This window comes from Danio aesculapii, chromosome 4, assembly GCF_903798145.1.
Source record: "Danio aesculapii chromosome 4, fDanAes4.1, whole genome shotgun sequence".
In the NCBI taxonomy this organism is placed as follows: Eukaryota; Metazoa; Chordata; class Actinopteri; order Cypriniformes; family Danionidae; genus Danio; species Danio aesculapii.
This window is the reverse complement of record NC_079438.1, coordinates 51,316,206-51,338,508: the sequence shown is the minus strand read 5'-3', so window position 1 is coordinate 51,338,508 and position 22,303 is coordinate 51,316,206. Positions and strand designations below refer to the sequence as shown.

Sequence of the window (22,303 nt, the reverse complement as noted above, 5' to 3'; positions counted from 1 at the left end):
AGCTGAAGTAAAGTGAATGAATGAACTGACTAATAACTGTCATGATTGCACCTGCATGCAGTTACACACACTGGTCACCATTCTCCACTGATCACACATGTACTGACTCTAGTTGTTACTGATTGATTATCCGGACTATATATACTCCCTACACACATCAGTCTGGAGTGAATCTTTGTTGTTTTCTGTCACGTATATATTTGTACTGTGTTCACTGTGTTTTTGCCTTAATCTAAGTTTGTTGTTTGTTTTGTTTTCTACTTTTTGGATTGACACCTTGTTTATGACTGTTCTTTTCAGCTTAGTCCCTTTATTCATCGGGGTAGCCACAGCGGAATGAACCGCCAATTTATCCAACATATGTTTTACACAGCGGATGCCTTTCCAGCTGCAACCCTTCACTGGGAAACATCCACACACACTCACTCACACTCATACATTACGGACAATTTAGCCTACCCAATTCACCTGTACAACATGTCTTTGGACTGTGGGGGAAAACGGAGCACCCAGAGGAAACCCACGGAGAGAACATGCAAACTCCACACAGAAATGCCAACTGATCAAGCCGGGGCTCGAACGAGCGACCTTCTTGCTGTAAGGTGATTGTGCTACCCACTGCGCCACCGTGCTGCCTCCTTGCATGTTATATAACTTGAAATGCAATATGCATAATATTCTGATTTAATCACTACATATGTGGTTACACATAAAACTCTGAAACATTACGACATCGTAGTTGTAAAGGATTTGGATAGCATATACTTTATGTTTATTGAGTCAATCTTTGGTCTTTGGTCCCACCCTCCTATAAATGTCAAGGCATTTGGCATTTATGAATATGAATGAACAATTATTATGAACTCTCTGATCGTTAAATTGAAAGGCCCTGCAAATGCTTCCCTTTCATATTTAGTTCATAAAAAATAAACACACACACACACACATTTGTTTTTGTGAATTGTGGGGACATTACATACAGTAGGTTTGCATTGTTTTTATACTGTACAAACTGTATTTTGTATTTTCTAACCTCCCCCTAAACCCTGAAAAAAAACTTATTCTGTGTGATTTAGAAGCTTTTTGAGAAATAAGGGACATCAGCAATGTGCTTTCTTGTAATACCTGTGTCATATCTATGCCATTATACAGATTTGTGTCCTGATATGTCACAAAAACACAAACACACACACACACACACACACACACACGCACGCACGCACACGCACACGCACACACAAACACACACACACAATGTTAAAAATAATTCATCATAAATGTATTTCAGCAAAAAAGAAGTTATATGATCAAAATATACATTGAAAGCTAAAGAGTATTTAGACTACCAAGCATTACATAATAAATTATAATATATATTTATTGTAAAAACTCAACAAACAACAAACTGAAATTTTGGTTATCGGATAAAAATGTTGCTAAAAGTAATCAAACAAACAAATTGAAAAAAGCCTTTAGATTTAAACTCAGGTTGATGTGTTTATAAGTTATTTTGGATCAGATCTTTTCATTGACTCCGTTTATAATTAAGCTTTTCGGTTAATTATTATGTTAATTATTAAGAAGACTTGTCATATTCAAATTAGCTTATTTAATTCACCTTTACCGCATGTCTTTGGACTTTGGGGGAAACCGGAGCACCCGGAGGAAACCCATGCCAACACGGGGAGAACATGCAAACTCCACATAGAAATGCCAAATGGCCAAGCCAGGGCTCCAACAAGTGAACTTCTTGCTGTGAGGCGATCATGCTACACACTGTGGCACCCTATTTAGATGTTCTGATGTCTAAATGTTTAGAAAGAACTTAATTTTTAGGGTCAACTATTACTTTTAAGCTTCTCTGCTCAGCTATTTATAAAAATGACAGCTGTTTCCATCAAATTTGACATGAAAACCAACCAGACAAACAGGTAGTCCCATCTCAAACTTTAGAATTAGGCATGCAAGCCTAATATGCAAATACTAAAACCGCCAGTGTTGACGTTTTCCCATAAAACACCCTACAGTCCAAATGCCTGATTTATAGCAGTCTCTAAATATGGAGAAAGTATTTTAAATTTAGACAAACTAGCAAACTTATCACTGATCACCCAGATTCAGTCTTTTTGTTTGCTTTGTTGAAACACAAACCACATATCGGCCACACGTTCATAAAAATATCAAAATGTTGTATTTTACACGCTGGGCGAGTGAATGAGCCTTTGACTGCAATGGGGGAATTCGAGTCTAATAATACAAACTGGGCAGCCGAACAAGTAAACTTGAAAAATCTCGTCCTCCTTCTCTCTGCAGTCTATGATTACACTGGATATATTTGATGACTGGTTTACTGTTTACAAAGCAGCGCTCAGTTTTGTTGCGAGCCTGTCCAGTGGGTTGAAATAGGCTGGAATTAAAAAAAAAATGAATGAATGACACACTTGTTGCTTGTTTGTCTGGACGGCTGTCCTTGCTGTGTGCCACGAATTTCCCCTAAAGCTTTTTCTTCTAAAACTTTCCCACTTTCTCTTTCTGAGGAACTCCGAGCACATCTTAACAGCGATTTACCATACCCTGAAAGAAAGTCATCTGGGATTCGACCATGCCTGCAGCAACGGGACGCACAGATCCACAGGTACACTGAGATGTTGTGGTATTTCTTTGGGGCCTGCGACATGGCATTCCTCCTTTTTTTTGTCCTCACATCAGGGTGCAGAATGTTCTGTGTGTTTAGAAGAAGGTGATCATGTAGTTCTCTCTCTTCTGAAGCCGAGCAGCTCTCAAATATCAATTAGTGATGGACTGTAAAGACTGAGAGAAGCTTTAATGTTGCCGGAGATCAACAAAACATGCACTTAACAAACTATTACTGGTGGCAGGAAGATTCTCGCAAACCTCTGACAGCAATGGCTTCAGAGTTATACAACACTGGGCAACAATGAGAATTGAATTTGTGTTTGCTAAAAATAAAATAACTGGCTTTGTGATATTATAGATTGATTAATGTAAGCTTAACGTCTAGGTTTAAAGGGGTTTAAACTGTCTAACTTTCATTTTAGAAAAAATTTACCGCAAATGTTTTTTTGTTATTGAAAGCAGGATTATTCGATCAAATATTAGTTTTGTCGCTCTTCTGAAATTAAATATTATGTAACTATAATGCTATTTTGTTGTCTAAAAATTAGATGATTAGTTTAGTGAGTAAACCCTTTGGTTATAATGCGATTAGTTGACTTTTTATATGATTGACTTAATTTTAAAAGGTGAGTAAAGCCATTGCTTTTAATGTGATTAGTTGACTTTACAAAAATAAAAACACTAGGAAAATTAGAACTAAATTTGTGTTTGCTCTGTGATATTTTAGATTGATCAAAGTCTTTAAAGTAAGCTTAAAGTCCAGGTTTAAAGTGGTTTAAACTATCTAACTTTCATTTTAGAAAAAAAAAAATCTGCAAGAAACGATACTTATATCATTAATTATTTATTTACTTAATTTCTTCTGTGAATCACAAAGATTATATTTCGGTTTGCCCCCTAAAAGTTTTCATGTGTTGTTATTGAAAAATTATATATTTGTTTGTTGTTTTAGCTCTGAAGAATTTAATATTATATTATGCTATTTTGTTGTCTAAAAATGAGTATACACTGTAAAAAGAGGATTAGTTGAGTGAGTAAACTCTTTGGTTATAATGCCATTAGTTGGCTTCAATTTTAAATGGTGAGTAAACCTGATGCTTTTAATGTGATTAGCTTTTAATGTGACTTTACAAAAATAAAAACACTGGGGAAAATGAGAATTGAATTTGTGGTTGCTAAAAAAAATAACTGGCTTTGTGATATTTTAGATGGTTTAAAGTCTCAGATGGGACAAACAGTTTCAGATTTTTTGTTTGTTTGTTTTTTGGCTACCACAACTAGAGAGCAATACATAGAGCAGAGCAATACATAAAAATGACCTGTACATAAAAATGACCTGTTTAAAACCCGTTAGACGGGTTTTAAAATATTTCGAAGCTTTAACACATTTGATTCGACTGTTTCAGTGTTTCATGAAGCCTCGTTCTGTAGAGGTGGCCTCGGTTCTCCACCACTACAGGCAAGCAATAGTCAACAGGTACAAACAGGAGCATAAGGGTAATCCAGAAGCATTGTCGAGGACAAAAAGTTAGAGACAGGCTGCAATCAATGTAAGCAAAAAAACCAAGGCAAGGATCAAACCCAGGAAGACTAGACTAGGAAACACTTTGTGGCGTAACAAAAACAAGACTCAGCACAGTGTGTTTATGCTGTTTTTATGTTTCATCTGATTAGTCCATCATGAGCTTCCAGATGTGTGTGTGTAATCAGTGGGAATCAGGAACTGGTGTGTCTGAGGTGCATGATGGGAGTTGTAGTTAATTAAACAGACATATGTGTAGCTCACCAGCGATCTAGCCTGTGCAGATCATGACAGTTGCATTAAAATTATTTAATAAATAAAGTATGTGCATAATTATAACATTAGGTTAAGTAATTTTAATAGGTCCAAATTACAATGAGTTTATTCGCTTTTTAAGTAAAGTAACTAGTATTTTTCTACAGTATAAACATCTGAAAACATGGTATCTTTTGTTTCTTATTTTGACCAATTGTTAAATGCGTCGAAAGACTCTAGATAACAATCTAATTTCAATTATGTAAGAAATGTCATCAGTTGTTTAAAGAATGACACATATATTTTACTCAAACACATAACTATAAATCATAAATCCAGAGAGACTGAGAATATTCAAGTGACCAGTAAAATAAATACGGCAGTACATTATTATGAATTCTATTATTAGGAGCATATATTAAATTCCTTTTCCTAGGGACACGCTCCTGCGGGATTTGTTTGTCATAGGACTCTCCTTGCTCTTCACATGCGTCTGCCAGATATGTGTCAGCAAACGTCCAAATGTCATATCTGAGGTTCATTTCATAACAGCAACATTATATTATTATCTGGAATAACACTTGCCCGTGGCCACAGCAGCAAAGACCGAAATTAGTTATGAAACCAAGGTCTCATCCCGGTCAGAACATCACAGCATGTGTCCAAAAATTGTGGATCGCCGGGTCTTCAAACTAATCCACTGTTCTGATAGTGAGCTTGGGTTCCCATTTCCTCTGGATTACATACAGAGAGAGCTCGCGGGCAGGACATTTAGATACTATATATTATAGAGCACGATGATCCTTATAAAAACGATCGCTGATTAAAACACAGGCCGTGGGGGTTCAGATGATCTCAAATGGTTTAAGGGGGTCAGATGAACTTGAATATGTGCATTACTGGTATAAGAGAGCAGATATTACTCAGTTTTACCCTAGGGATGATCATTTCCTTCCTCGGTTTTTCTGTCTTGTTTTTTTGTCTTTTTTATGTTAGGAATTGGCAGCTGTTGTTGACAGTTAATGAATATTGTAAAGAAACGTTTAAGGTTTTAGGAATTACACTGATAATTTATAAATATATACAGTAGGCTTGGGCATATAGAAATATAATATATACAGTAGGCTTGGGCATATATAAATATAAATATAAATATATACAGTAGGCTTGGGTATATATAAATATAAATATATACAGTAGGCTTGGGTATATATAAATATAAATATATACAGTAGGCTTGGGCATATAGAAATATAAATATATACAGTAGGCTTGGGTATATATAAATATAAATATATACAGTAGGCTTGGGCATATATAAATATAAATATAAATATATACAGTAGGCTTGGGTATATATAAATATAAATATATACAGTAGGCTTGGGTATATATAAATATAAATATATGCAGTAGGCTTGGGCATATAGAAATATAAATATATACAGTAGGCTTGGGTATATATAAATATAAATATATACAGTAGGCTTGGGCATATATAAATATAAATATATACAGTAGGCTTGGGTATATATAAATATATACAGTAGGCTTGGGTATATATAAATATAAATATATACAGTAGGCTTGGGCATATATAAATATAAATATATACAGTAGGCTTGGTTATATATCAATATAAATATATACAGTAGGCTTGGGCATATAAAAATATAAATATATACAGTAGGCTTGGGTATATATAAATATAAATATATACAGTAGGCTTGGGTATATATAAATATAAATATAAATATATACAGTAGGCTTGGGTATATATAAATATAAATATATACAGTAGGCTTGGGTATATATAAATATAAATATATACAGTAGGCTTGGGCATATATAAATATAAATATATACAGTAGGCTTGGGTATATATAAATATAAATATATACAGTAGGCTTGGGTATATATAAGTATAAATATATACAGTAGGCTTGGGTATATATAAATATAAATATATACAGTAGGCTTGGGTATATATAAATATAAATATATACAGTAGGCTTGAGCATATAGAAATATAAATATATACAGTAGGCTTCAGCATATAGAAATATGAGCATATAGAAATATAAATATATACAGTAGGCTTGGGTATATATAAATATAAATATATATGGTAGGCTTCGATCACTCGTAGTCATCTTTTTGTTGCACAATTTGAAAAATGCCTTGTCTGTATTTACCGCCTCTCCCTTCTCGTTCGGTCGAAACCTGAAATATGGCAAATACTGCTAAACTGCTGAAGTTGTGTTGTTTTTCGAGACCAGGTCACTTGGTGCGCTACTCGCCATCTTTCCCCACCTCTCACTTTCTCCACCATGATGTCCATGCTCCTCCATGCATAAATTATATTCAATATTTAATCCTTGTCTCCTATATAAGTGCATTGTTTTTCATGATGGTATAATGGTAATAAAACTAATACAGTTGCTATTTTTAGATCTCGTGATATACCGTATTAACATATTACCGCCCAATACTAATTGAGTTGACATCAAAAATATTCACTCTCTTGTGATTTTTCTTTCGTTTTAAAAAAATTCCCAAATGATGTTTAACAAAGCAAGGAATCTTTCACAGCATTTCCTATAATATTTTTTCTTCTAGAGAAATTCTTATTTGTATACCACACATTTTTGGACTTGTGGGGGAGGAGCACCTGAAGGAAACCCACGCAAACATGGGGAGAAAATGCAAACTCCACAGAGAAATGCCAACTGGTGTTGGCATGGGTTTCCTCCGGGTGCTCTGGTATTCCCCACATTCCAAACACATGCGCTATAGGTAAATTGGATGATCTAAATTGGTCAAAGTGTATGAGCTTGTGTGAATGAGTGTGTATGGGTGGCCCCCAGTAATGGGGTTGTGACTGGAAGGCCATCCACTGCGTAAAAACATATTCTGGATAAATTAGCGGTTCATTTCGCTGTGGCAACCCCAGAATAATAATAGGGACTAAGCAGAAAAGAAAATGAATTGTTTTTAATGATCAAGAATTTAATCAATGGTGCTATATGATTGACAATTAAAAAAACAGGGTGGAGAAAGACAAATGTTTGGCACACTGAGGAGGGCGTTTGTGGTTATTTTTCCTGAAAAATGTGAAATTAAAAAAAATAATGCAATTACTCAATGATGGCGGATCATGACCTTTTAAGTTATTCTGTTTCTAAGATTAACGCACCAAAATAAAATAACGCAGGGCCGCAGTTCTTGCTTTACTTGTAAATTGTAGATTAGCTATTACTATTACCTGTAGATTATGATTAGGGATGTAAAGTAAGATCTTACCTTATAAGTGCTAATAAACAGTTTATATCTTTATAACAGACTGGTAATAAGCCAGTTGTAAATAGTAAGAATTGTTACTTAAACTAAAGTGTTTTCATTATTTCTGACCGTTTTTTACATTTTCACCATGTTAATAACCTATTTACAGGTTTTTACCATAACGTTTTACAGTCTTTTGCCAGTAAAATTATGCAAACAGTAATTATTTCTACTGCACGCATGTATATCTACACGGTTAAATAATGTTTTTATTTATTTAAGTTGCAAATAAAAAAAATTAAAAATCATGCATATTTTTACAAGAAAATCGAATTAAATCCTTTTTTTAACCACAATTCACATTAAATTTAATGTTACTTGCTGTTTCTTTGTGATTAATCATACAATTTACAGACAATTTGAATTTTTTTAATGTAGGTTGTCTTTCTTTCCGACTAAAACTGATATCTATCTACAGTTTCTCTTATATTCTCGGCTCGCAACGTTTAGAGTATGTTTGTGAAGTGCAGGATGGTGGCTGGCATTTCTGAGAATTGGCTACTACTCTTTGACCCGATGGCACCTTGGTGCCACTTCGACCAGGCTCTATAGTGGGCAGTAGCACCTGATCTGGCATCTCTCACACTAGTGTCACACTTCTGAGGGAACACAGTCACACGTTGAATGCATTTCCTTCATCTTTATCTCATTTTCCTGAGAGCATGACAGAAGGGTGTGTGCCGCTTAAGTTCATATCGAATATCCATGGAAATCCGAGCAACGTATAGATCTGTTTGGCCTGGAGGTCTGAATCGTGTCCAAAAATGCATTGGTGCTGTTGCAGCAACAGTATGAGCTAATAGTTAAAAGCACAGAGGAATGCTGGGCAGATATAAGAGCTACCAGATGTGGGATGAATTATAGATTTGCACAATTATGCTGTCATCTATGAAGGGGGCCTGTAAAAATGTAAGCACATGACCAGATGGTTTATGCCACTATGAGTTTATTATAATGAAATCCATGTGCAGTATTTAATTTTTTAAATGTAGTTTACATTAATGGCCAAACATGGGTTATGTAAGCGCATTATTGGTAATTAGGTTTGTTTGTCAGAATTATAACACTGACTGATGGATAACACGTAATATACATTCACCGGCCACTTTATTAGGTACACCTTAGTACTAGTACTGAGTTGGACCCGCTTTTGGCTTCGGAACTGCCTTAATCCATTGTGGCATAGATTCAACAAGGTACTGGAAAATACCTCCAAGATACTGTCCATATTGACATGAGCATCACCCGATTTGTTGAGAGCAGATTTGTCTGCTGCACATCCATGAGCAAATCTCCCGTTCCACCGCATCCCAAAGGTGCTCTATTGAATTGAGATCTGGTGACTGTGAAGGCCATTTGAGTACAGTGAACTCATTGTCATGTCAAAGAAGCCAGTCTAAGATGATTCGTGCTTTATGACATGGCATGTTATCCTGCTGGAAGTAGCCGTCAGAGCAGGGCCTTATTTGTACTGGAACAAGCCGGATCCAGCTCCTCTGAAATCTGTTCTGGTACCTCTTTTTACCAATCCACCTCCTCACACACACCCCCGCCCCGCCCAGCCAGCTCTTCACTTTTTTCTGCGACTCCCCAACCCTCTTTATTTCGTCCACGACATCCACCCACCACCCCCCACTCTTCACTTTCGTCTGCGACACCTCTCCCTCCACTGGTAACATGCTGGATCCGTTACCCTGATCTGTTCCGGGACCTTGCAATTTACAAATTAAAACTGTGGTCATAAAGGGATTGACATGGCAATACTCAGGTAGGCTGTGGCGTTGACGCGATGTTCAGTTGCTATTAATAGACCCAAAGTGTGCCAAGAAAATATCCCCCACACCATTACACCACCAGCAGCCTGAACCATTAATACAAGACAGGATGGATCCATGCTTTCATGCTGTTGACGCCAAATTCTGACTCTACCATGCGAATGTCACAGCAGAAATTGAGACTCATCAGATCAGACGTTTCTCCAATCTTCTATTCTCCAATTTTGGTGAGCCTGTGCAAATTGTAGCTTCAGTTTCCAGTTCCTAGCTTACAGCAATGGCACCCGATGTGGTTTTCTGCTGCTGTAGCCCATCTGCCTCAAGGTTGGACGTGTTGTGCATCAGAGATGCTCTTCTGCAGGATATTTTCTTTTTTTCTGACCATTCTCTGTAAACCCTAGAGATGGATTTGCGTGAAAATCCCAGTAGATCAGCAGTTTCTGAAATACTCAGACTAGCCCATCAGGCACCAACAATCATGCCACGTTCAAAGTCACTTAAATCACTTTTCTTCCCCATTCTGATGCTCAGTTTGAACTGCAGCAGATCGTCTCGACCATGTTTACATGCCTAAAAGCATTGAGTTGCTGCCATGAGATTGGCTGATCAGAAATTTGCGTTATCGAGCAGTTGGATAGGTGTACCTAATAAAGTAACCAGTGAGTGTAGATGTTTGTCCACCATATAACGACATATTCAGAGAAGGGCTGCACAATATTGGAAATATTTAACATTGCATTATTTTGTTTAGCTGCGATATATATTGTGATATAAATATAATTTCACCAGATTTTTTTAATAGCTCTATTTGGAAAGATTTTATTAATTTAGATCAACTGGGATGATCAAATCTTTTTCTATGCAGCGCATCTGCCTAAATTATAATACAGTACAAGCATACAGAGCAAAAATAAAAGTGAAATACACAGTGTTTTATGATTTTTTTGGGAGTGTAAGTATTCGAGTACAGAAATTGATCAATCAAATGTAAAATAACACGGTCATCATTGTATAAATGAATCAAAAATATATATAGAATAATACCTTTATTGAATAATCTAATGCTGCATTGTGATTATTGCGAATACACACCTTCACACAAGTGATATCAATGCTCAAATGATATATTGTTCAGCCCTAATTTAGAATATTTCATTCAAAACGAGTCCTGTATTAAATTAAGAAACATTTGGAGAATTATCAGTCTCCTCCTGATCATGAATTGAACTGGAAAAGCTGCCAGACAAGTGTTAGATCATTTATATCTGGACACTGTCAAACTCATCCTTGCACTAGAGCACTTAGAAGCTCTTGAGTTTGTCTAGCTTTATAATCAGAGACACATTTTTGCTCCTTTTTTGTTTTGCTAAGCGATGTGTTATGAAATATGGAGTAGTCACGCTGTCCAGCCAGTTAATTTCTTCTTTGCAGGGATAAACTGATTATATCACGTTATTTTAGGAGTGCATAACAATTCGAGTGAACACCCAATTGTGTAACGCATATTACTGCAGTCATGCTTATACATTCTTGTCTGGAAGCGTACATGCTTTTTATATTTTAAGAAGAGAGAGAAGAATGAATATGGTTGAATATTTAAACAGCATTGTGTTTGAGTTAGTCTAGTTGGTATGATTTGGGGATTCTACAATGCACTGTTAAAAAATTTCCATAAATTAGCAGTTTTTTGTATTTTGTGATTCATGTTTTAATTTTTTCCTATTTATTTATTCTTTTGAAATGCATTGTAGGATCTTGATCTTTCTTCCAACAACTTTTAACCTTAAGAAGTTGGAAAAAGAGACTTTTATTACATTTTTAATAGTTTAAGTGATATATTGTTTGGGTTGGTGTTGTCTATTATGATACAAAAACCTTGTAATAAACTGCCAGTATATTTTCTATTATTTTAAAGACTTATTTCCAATATAGGCTCATTCTGAAAACGTAGCCCTATATATATTTCTGGAGATTGCAAATTTTATAGCCAGAAGTACATATGGCTGCATTTCGTCTTTAAAATGAATGCTACAGCTGACCGCTTACCTCCGTATGGACGGGTTTTATGCTGTTACCAGTCTGTCCAGTGGCTCGCCGCTTACGTTGGCGGACTTGAGACGCAGAGAGAAGTTGACCGTGACGACAGGGTATGAGTCTGGTGAAGAACAGTTCCAGAAAGCAGGTCAGACAAAAACAAAAGCCAAAAAATTAAATAAACAAGTAAATAACAGAGTGAGAATGTGGTAAAATCTGAAAACTTGGTAAAAATCAGGCTGCTGCAAGGGCTTTTCATTTTCTCGATTCCTTTTGAAAGCACTGTCGGTTGGGATTAGGGAAGGCCGTGGACGGGTCAGTCGGTGCTTTTGAAAACACTATCGGTTGGGTTTAGGAAAGGAGGAGGGCAAGTCAGTCGATCAGTCAGTCAGTCAGTCGACAGCGGCCTCTGGTGGATTTACATGATAATAGCAGGCGCAAATGGCACTCGTGAAAGAAATTTGAATAAAATATCAAAAAGTGTACACAGCGACCTCTGGTGGATTTGTGAAAACAAAAACTACAAAAAAAAAAACCTCCTGGGAGGTATTTCCAGAGATGTATATAAGGGTACGTAATTAGAATGAGCCTGGGTTGCTTATTTCTCTCTATATATTATTTCTTATACATTATATTATTTCAAACTACTAAAATGTCAATAAAAGTCACTTTGTTAAACTCTAGAGTCGAATTTTCTCGTTTTTTTAAAGATTTAGTTTAGGCCTTTTTGTCTTTATTAGATAAGAAAGTAATTAGACAGGAAATGAAGTGAAAGAGAGAGAGAGAGAGGGGGGGGGGGTGATGGGTAGAGTCGGGACATGTCCTCGTGCCGGGATTCAAACTCGGGACGCCCTGAAGAGCTACTGCACAATATCTTGAGCACTATGACGCCATTGCGTCAAAAGAGTTAAATTTTCAACTTCAAAAATCGACAGAGCAGAGATCAACATCCTGTCATGCAATTCACAACCATAAATAAAAGAAAAACAAAAATACAGAAGCTGCTTATTAACATATTTTTTTTATGTTAATAGAGTAAAAACCGAGAAAAGGATTGAAATTAGGTCAAATATTTGTACACTAAGCTCAAAGTTACTAACAAGAAAAACTACTGTCCGGACAGTTTACTGACAGTGCGTAAAACTCACTCCTATAGCCAGAAATGCTGGTTTTAATCCCGTTTGGAAAGAGGCAGGTACAGCTCAGTGTTAAACTGGTGCCGTGACTTGGATGGGTGTGACGAAGGCTAGTTAGAGCTTACCAAGTAAACTGTCCTTAAGGGGTGCATTGGTGGCTTATGTTGCTGTTTTTAGCATCCTTGTCAGCATGCATGCCTTTCTGCAATGTCATTAGTACCAGAGGGCTTGCATTGGTGCAGTGACCCTGACAGCAGCATGTCAACACAACACATGTGGAATGTTGCCTTGACAATTGACACCAAATGAAAATATAATGTAACACTTTAAATGCTAATTCTTACTATTATTAAATGCTTATTACCTGCCTATTATTAAGATACTGGTTGTTTATTATATAAGTACAGGTACATATTCTGCATGATCTGATTCTACATACTAAATATGACCTATCTACTATTAATAAACATCAAATTAAAAGTTTGTTGACGGAACAGTCATAGTTAATGGTTTATTAATATAGAGAATTGTACCTTAAAATACAGTGTGATCAAATGTAGTTATGAGTAGATTACATGCAAGTCAATGCAAATGTGTGAATAGAGGCAAATTTGGGGTGGGTGATGCGAATGATGTGAAATAAGCAAAGTATTTGCCTAGATGCACAATATTTGCTTCAACTCTCTCTTACATGTGAGCTTAAAACATGTCTTAGAAAATGCTTATCATTTATGAGGATTTAACAAATAATATTGTGATAATAGTTTGTTAAAAGCAAAAATTGTACCTTAAAATAAAGTCTGACTATAGTTTTTTTCCTAATTTGGATCTCCAATATGGCTTCCAATTCAGTTTTGTAGGAAAATTTTAAATGTAATATATTACAATCTCGAGTCACTTAAAACAACTAAAAGTTTTACGTATTATACTTTTTAAGGAAAGTAATGTGGTGGCTCAATGGTTAGTACTGTCGCCTCACAGCAAGAAGTTCGCTGGTTCGAGTCACAGATGGGTCAGTTGGCATTTCTGTGTGGAGTTTGCATGTTCTCCTAGTGTTCGTGTTGGTTTCCTCCGGGTGCTCTGGTTTCCCCCACAAAACATGCAGGGGTGAATTGAATAAACTAAATTGGCCAGTGTATGAGTGTGTGAATGAGTGTGTATGGGTATTTCCTAATACTGGGTTGGAGGAGCATCTACTGCGTGAAACATATGCCAGATTAGTTGGTGGTTCATTCCGTTGTGGCAACCTCTGAAATAGAGACTAAGCTGAAGGAAAATGAATGAAAGAAAATAAAGTGTGACTATTTTTCAAATTTTGATCTCCAATATGGCCTCTAATTGGCTGCTTTTATTAAATAAACATGCGAGTTTCACAGTACTTGTCTTGAACATTTGTTTGAGTCCGTTTTGGGGGAAAATTATTTTTAAAAGTAATATATTACAATTTTGAGTCACTTAAAACAACACAAAGATTGACCTCTTACACTTTTTAAAGGAAAGTAATACATGTTATTTTAGCATTATATTTTATTTTTTAGATTAAGATATAATAAAGGCTTAAACTATAAAGGCTTAAGATTACAATCAATTACTGTCAAGGCGAACCTTTCCCAACACTGCAGATGAACAGCATGGAAACCCAAGAAGATCATCTATTTTTTATTTTTTTGACCACCAATCTAGACTCTCCCTAAAAAACGTGTCGCAACATACAAACAAACTTTCTTTGTGGTCTCGACTTCATCCAAGCAGCGCCATTTGACCACAACACATCCTCAATGAAAATATCTGACACCTTCCTCACTGCTTTAAAATCCCACAAATGACTCATTGTGCCTCATACACACATACACACACACACACACACACACACACACACGCACACACACGCACACGCACACACACACACACACACACAAAGCTGCTTTCCATCAGTGCACCATTAAAGCTGCTGGACTACTGCAGCAGAGCTGGTGTCATTTGGGACCAAGCAATATTGAATCCACACCCGTATTATATTGGTGTGTGACAGACCAGCATCATGTTTAACAGACATGCCTCTCATAGCAGAGCATGAGCTGGCCATTCTGACTAAAGGACACAGGTTAATGCGAAGCCTAGCATGTTTTAAAGTGAAAACACATTGGCTAAGAGTCTGTGGGGGAAAGGGGTTATAGAGGGAAAGCTTATATAACAGGAACCGGTTATATAATCTAACACCTATGCTTTGTGTGTGTGTGTGTGTGTGTGTGTGTGTGTGTGTGTATTGAAGTGTTTTTCTTTATATTCTTCTTAATTAATGGATATTTTTGTTAGAATTACAAGTGCTTAGTCTGCTCTATATTGCAAAACGAATAAATGGTGAACAGGCTATTAACTTAAAGAGTTAATAGCAATTGTTAAGCATAATAGTTTTTCAAGTGCACTGTAAAGAGTGATTACAGTAGTTACTTATAAATAAATTCAGTAAACCCATTGACTTACAGTAACTTTTATAATTATCCACATAGTTTGTTTACACTGTGATTAGTTACTTAAAGTGACATTGACTTAAAAACAACAAGTTGACTTTACTTAAAACAATGTAAGTAAACCCAATGTGACTTGGAGCTTTTAGGTTGACTTAACTTAATTTTTATAATTATGGAAATTGTGGAAGTCAACTAATAGCTTTTTTACAGTGCACTTAATAATTATAAGGAAACATATTTACTCTCTGGCGGCACAGTGGCTCAGTGGTTAGCACTGTTGCCTCGCAGCAACAAGGTTGCTGGTTTGCCTACACTCCCGTATTTCACTCCCGTATTACGTATTTCAGACGTATCTCCCGCCACCCTCCCGTTTTGTTATTTCTCCCAGAAAACTCCCGGTCCTCAGCATTTTGGTACAGTTTGTGAAACCTCTGGGTTGTCAACTTTGGTGTAGGATCCGATTGCAGCGGCCACCCAAAACACGCTTCATAGTGCAGTTACTAACACCACAGTACACAGTACCCGGTTCTCAACAGTGTTATTTAGACACCTCACCCTGAAACCTAACCCCAGATTTCTCTCAATTTTCAGGGACAAATGTTGGCAGGTATGCTGGTTCGAGTCCTGGCTGGGCCAGTTGGCATTCTATTTGGAGTATTCATGTTCTCCCCATGTTGGGGTGGGTTTCCTCCGGGTGCTACGGTTTCCCCCACACTCCAAACACATGTGCTATAGGTGAATTGGGTAGGCTAAATTGTCCGTAGTGTTTGAGTGTGTGTGTGCGTGTGTGTGTGTGTGTGTGTGTGTGAATGAGTGTGTATGGATGTTTCCCAGTACTGGGTTGCAGCTGGAAGGGCATCCGCTGCGTAAAACATATATCGGAATAGTTGGTGGTTCATTCCACTGTGATGACCCTTGATAAATATAGAATTAAGCCGAAGGAAAAGGAATGAATGAATGAGTTTACTCATACACTTTTTTTTTTTAAGTAGGGTCAACTCATCAATTTTACAATGTGTATTTTATGGATACAAAATTGTAAATTATTTAAATAAATGAACTAAACATGACTTATTATGCTTAGCTAGACTAAATAGATAAACAAATGCATACAAAGAATAAAATAGAAATTAAAACAATATTGCAAACAAATAGTGGTGTACAGTATATGGGGATTTCAGTCTGATGGATGAATATAGTCTGGACACCCATTCATTTTCTATGGCAGACACTTTTGTCGGGATCACCACAGGTGTAACAAGGTTGACTAAAAGACTAAAAATTCTATGAAAGAGGTGATCATAACTTTTATATGTTCAAATGCATAGTGTGGAGGATTTCATAAGGCTTTGAGGCAATCAGATGTAAAACACAATATTTATGAGTAGTTTTAGTTGTAAATCGGTCAGATTTGACCCGAACACGACAGGAAGTTTAAAGAGCAGAATGTTCAAAGTGCAGCTCAAAATAGAAACTTTTTGCAACATAAATGTTTTACACGTCACTTATTCCTCAATTTAATACACCCTTACTAAACAAAAGTATTATTTCTAAGTATTATATGACTTTTTGAGGGGTCTAGATGGTGACTCTTTTGTGGAACTGATTGACATCGAAAGTATATAGTAGACAAATATGTTATTTCTGTATTAATTAATATTACTATTATTTTTTTCTTTCTTTCAAACTGTATTAGGTTATTTTGACTTAAAATAAAAATTGTTGTTTAAAAAAACGATCAATCCCCCCCCCCCCCCCCACCCCCCAAAAAAACAAAGCTGAGCCCAAACTTAGTGTATAATGTCACACAAGCATTGGATTTCAGATAAATGCCGTTCTGTTGCACTTTTTATTCATTCAATCACTCATTTTTCTTCGGCTTAGTCACTTATTTATCAGGGGTCACCACAGCGGAATGAACCAGCAACTATTCCAACATATGGAATATTATTTACATATTCCATTTTATGCAGCCGAAGCCCTTTCAGACGCAACCCAGTACTGGAAAACACCCATACCCTCTCGCATTCACACACTTATTCATACACTATAGCCGATTTAGTTCACCCAGTTCACCTATAGTGCATGTCTTTAAACTGTGGGGGAAACCAGAGCACCAGGAGGAAACCCACGCCAGCATGGGGAGAACATGCAAACTCCACACAGAAATGCCAACTGGCCGAGCCGGGACTCGAATCAGCAACCTTCTTGCTGTGAAGCGAAAGTACTAAGCAATGAGCCACATATTTCTCTTAATAATCTTCTGCCATCTCGAACAAACATTCGCACCGATGCCTTCTCAAAGCCCTCTTATAGAATTCAGTCAAACTAAATCTTCACGTTGCCTCTGATGACAAGCTTTCATGTCAGAGGGGCGAATATGATTCCCAAAGTCTCTAATCTGGAATCAGAAGGCACAACCCCAGAAAACCCCACATGTTTGGCTTCCACATGTGACATCTCAGCAGGAGACTTTCCTCCAGGGTTTTCCTGCCTTTCACTGCCGATCACCCGTTGATTTGGCCAGCTAAACAACACTGTATTTCCTTCCCTCTTTCTCCATGAGAAACGCTGTCAAGGGGACAGATGTGACTGGATAAAGTCATTTAAACTGACAAGCTGAGCTATGAACCATCAATCATGCTGTCAGTGTTCAAGCAGTCAGTCAGCATTGCTGTGTGCGTGTGTGTGTCCAACACCACTGAAAACTGAAAGACACGAGCTGCACGTGCACTGACAAAAATGCTTCATTGGATTTACTACATTTTTAAGGTAAGTGGTTGCAAACTATTTTGGTTGAAAACTATTTATATGGGCTGAATTTAAACAAATAAATTAGGTTGAACATCACTAAATGTTTAAATTCAGCCCATATAAATTGTTTGCAACCACTTACTTTAAAAAAATGTAGTAAATCCAATGAATCATTTTTTTCAGTGTATCTGAAAACAACTGGACCAGAGAAAGGTTCATTAAGTCAATGAAAACTAAAACTGTGGGTGTCAAGGTGGCGCAGCGGGTAGCATGATCGCCTCATAGCAAGAAGGTCGCTGGTTCAAGCCTTGGCTGGGTCAGTTGGCATTTCTGTGTGGAGTTTGCATGTTCTCCTCGTGTTGGCCTGGGTTTCCTCTGGGTGCTCCGGTTTCCCCTACAGTCCAAAGACATGCGGTCCAGGTGACTTAGGTAAGCTAAATTGTCTGTAGTGTATGTGTGTGAATGAGTGTGTATAGCTGTTTCCCTGTGTTAGGTTGTAGCTAGGAGGGCATTCGCTGTGTAAAACATATGCTGGATAAGTTGGCGGTTCATTCCGCTGTGGCAACCTGAGATTGATTAAAGGGACCGAAAAGAAAATGAATGAATGAAATAAAATGGTAAAAAAATCACAATAAATGTACAACTAACGAACAACAGTCACTAAAAATGGAACTGAAATAAAATCATGATAGCAAAAATAAATAATAGTTTTTCAGAATTAATAAGCACTCATTCTGTGGAGGAAAAAATGCCCTGCGGCTTTTTATAGAAACATCTGTAGATGCACTTTTTACAGACCAGCACATCAGTCAAGTACATGACTGTATACATTCATTTTCCTTTGGCTTACTCCCTTTATTCATCAGGGGTCGCCACAGTGGAATGAACCCCCAACTTATCCAGCATATGTTTTATGCAGTGGATGCTCTTCCAGCCGCAACCCAGTACTGGGAAACACCCATACACACATACACTATGGCTAATTTAGTTTATTCAATTCACCTTTAGCGCATGTCTTTGGACTTGTGGGGGAAACCGGAGCACCCGGAGGAAACCCACGCCAACAAGGGGAGAACATCAAACTTTAAACAGAAACACCCACCGGCCAAGTTGGGACTCGAACCAGCGACCTTCTTGCCGTGAGATGAAAGTGCTAACCACTGAGCCATCTTGGCTCCCATGATTATATATAATTTTTAAGTTTCAACAACTTCTATAATGTAAATTAGGAAGTTTTAACCACATTTATGACCTTTACCATGAAGAAGTATGTCTGAATTGTATATTAATTTTACTTTAGTTCGTTGCATTTGTGTGGTTTTTGGATTCAGTGTTTGTTTAAACAATTATTTAGTTTTTACTATGAGATTTGCACACGAGTGAGTGTAAGCTGCGCAAACACTAAACTTTGCTCTGGTAGACACTGGAAATGTTCAGATATACAGTGCATGCGGAAAGTATTCATAGCGCTTCATCTTTTCTACATTTTTTTTTTATGTTACAGCCTTATTACAAAATGGATTAAATTCATTTATTTCCTCAAAATTCTACACCCAATACCCCATAATGACAAATCACATGTATATAAGTATTCACCGCCTTTGCTGTGAAGCTCTAAATTGAGCTCAGGTGCATTATGTTTCCACTGATCAATCTTGAGATGTTTCAGCAGCTTAATTGGAGTTCACCTGTGGCAAATTCAGTTTATTGGACATGATTTGAAAAGGCATACACCTGTCTACATAAGGTCCCAGGGTTGACAGTGCATGTCAAAGCACAAACCAAGCATGGAGACAAAGGAATTGTCTGTAGACCTCAGAGACAAGATTGTCTTGAGGCACAAGGCTGGGGAAGGTTACAGAAAAATTTCCGCTGCTCTCATCAAATGCTCTCTGTGAATACTTCTGTACATGTGATTTTTCAGCTTTTTTATTTTTAATAAATTTTCAACAATTTCAAAAACTCCTTTGTCACATTGTTATTATGGGGTATTGTGTGTAGAATTTTGAGGAAATAAATCAATTTAATCCATTTTGGAAAAAGCCTGTAACATGAAAAATGTGGAAAGATGCACTTTCCAGATGCACTGTAGTAGAATTATAGCCTAATGTTTGTCTTGACAAACTTTTATATCTTCTTCTTCTTCTTCTTCTTCTTCTTCTTCTTCTTCTTATTATTATTATTATTATTTTAGTGCTTTGGTTATTTTGTAAAATACTGTTCTTCTAGCATGCTATAGACACAATTCTTTCACATTTTGATCAGTTAAGATTGATTTTGATCTCCAATAAAATCGTTTGGCACCTGTCCATTTGACCAGACATCAGTGAGATGTTTGATGTATTCTGAGATTATTTATAAAGCCTGTTTGACTCAGATGTAGACTTTCCTGTCTCTGGGAATTCGCTCGACTCTTTGATTGATGTGCTCACGCAAAGCCAAAAAAAAGCTATTCTTCTTCAGGTCTTTGAACTGTTTGTTTGCCACTCCGATTTTCTGTTTTCAGCATTCACAAAGGAATCGCTGCTTTGTTGAGTTTTCATAAACGGAATGCGCACAGACACAGTTTGAGGAATGCACATGGTTTTTGACGTTTTGAAAAAATACTGATGAAAAGCGCATTCATAAATGACATCTGACATTCTCACGCTACCACAAGTCAATAGTGTCCGCAAAATAAATCAATTACTTAAGATTTATACTGTGTTTGTCTGTGTGTGTATACATATAAATGCTTCAATTATCAATGAGCAAATCATGTTACAATATTTAATAATTTTGTTAGCTTCAAATAACCATAATACACCTAAAAATATCTGTTATTTAACAGTTTCTGTATTTTGTGATTCACAAGTGTTTTCTGTTTATTTATGGTTGTGAATTGCATTGTGGTATGTTGATCTCTGCTCTGTCGACTTTTGATGTTGAAATTTCAACTTTACAGTTTAACAAAGTGACTTTTATTGACATTTTAGTAGTTTGATATAATATAATGTATAAGAAACAATTAACATAGGCTCATTTTAAATATGTACCCCTGTATAAATTTGTGGAGAGAGCAAAATACGTCCCAGGAGCTACATTTTTTGCGGTTTTTGTTTTCGTGAATCCACCAAAGGCCACTGTTTATGCTTTTCCAGATGTCAAATTTCTCTTGGGAGTGCCATTCGCGCCTGCTGTTCTCACGTAAATCCACCAGAGGCCGCTGTCGACTGACTGATCGACGTACCGACAAATAACCTCACCCACCCTCAGTGTTTTCAAAAGCAATCCAGAAAACAAAAGCCCTCGCCTAATTTTTAACACATTTTCAGATTTTACCACATTCTCACCCTGTTATATACTTGATTATATTTTGTTTTGGCTTTTGTTTTTGTTTTCAGCTCCCTGGATCAGACTCGTGGTCAACTCTTCTCTGCGTCTCAAGTCCGCCGCCGTACACAGTGAGCCACTGGGCGAGCTGTTAACAGCAGAAAAGCCATCCATATGGAGGTAAGCGGTCAGCCAGTTGCGCGAAAAGAAACAGAAGCCATCGATGGCGTCTTACCACTCAATAGCATTTGCTTTAAAGAAGAAATGCAGCCATACGTAGCTCTGGCTACATAATTTGCGCTCTCCATAAACGTATATGGGAGTACGTTTTCACAATGAGTCTGTGTTGATATTATCGCTCCATTAATCATTTCCCACCTATTGGCTAAACCACTGTCTTCCAATAACTTGCCTAGTTAACCTAACTTGTCTATTAAACTAATAAGTTAAGCCTTTAAATTTAACTTTAAACTTAATACTAGTATCTTGCAACATAACTACAAAAATATTAAGTACTGTCATAATTATGATAACAAAATAAATGTAAAATAAAATTAGAAATTAGTTATTAAACTATCATGTTTACAAATGTAATAAAAAACCTTGTCTCTATAATAAGTAGCACTTGAGAAATATTTTAAAATGAACTGAATTTCAGAGAATGGTTAATAATTCTCAATTCAGCCGCTTATATACTGTATAATGCGAAATTATGAGAAATAAATGCATCGATCAATGCATTAACTAAAAACGAGACATTTATTTGTTCCACTATTTAATAATCTTTGTTAACTTCAAATAACAATAACACAATTGATCATGTTTAGTTCATTTTAGCTTCATATTTCATTCAGTTGAACTGATATAATTAACCGACGTTAACAAATTAATCTTATTGTTCACAATTTAGTGAAAGTACCATGAAGAGTTAATCATTTTTCCCTCTCTGAGCTGTTTCATTGAGCTACTTGTTACCCTGCAGGACACATCTGGGGAAGTGTCTTAGACATTACATGGCCTTCAGAGCAGGATGAGTCATTACACATACGCACGCACACACGCACG

General features: G+C 36.6%; 1 protein-coding gene across 2 annotated transcripts in view; it reads left to right on the top strand.

Annotated features, from left to right (window-relative positions):
- Positions 1-2,408: 2,408 nt before the first annotated feature.
- Positions 2,409-22,303, top strand: part of ninj2 (ninjurin 2) — a 43,013-nt gene continuing 23,118 nt past the window's right edge. The window contains exons 1-2 of one of the 2 annotated variants that reach the window (XM_056456012.1): positions 2,409-2,635; positions 21,310-21,418. In XM_056456012.1, the coding sequence (XP_056311987.1) occupies positions 21,413-21,418 (6 nt within the window). In that variant the 5' untranslated portion in view covers positions 2,409-2,635; positions 21,310-21,412. The remainder of the gene's footprint in view (positions 2,636-21,309; positions 21,419-22,303) is intronic. The other variant, XM_056456011.1, reaches the window with a different exon arrangement.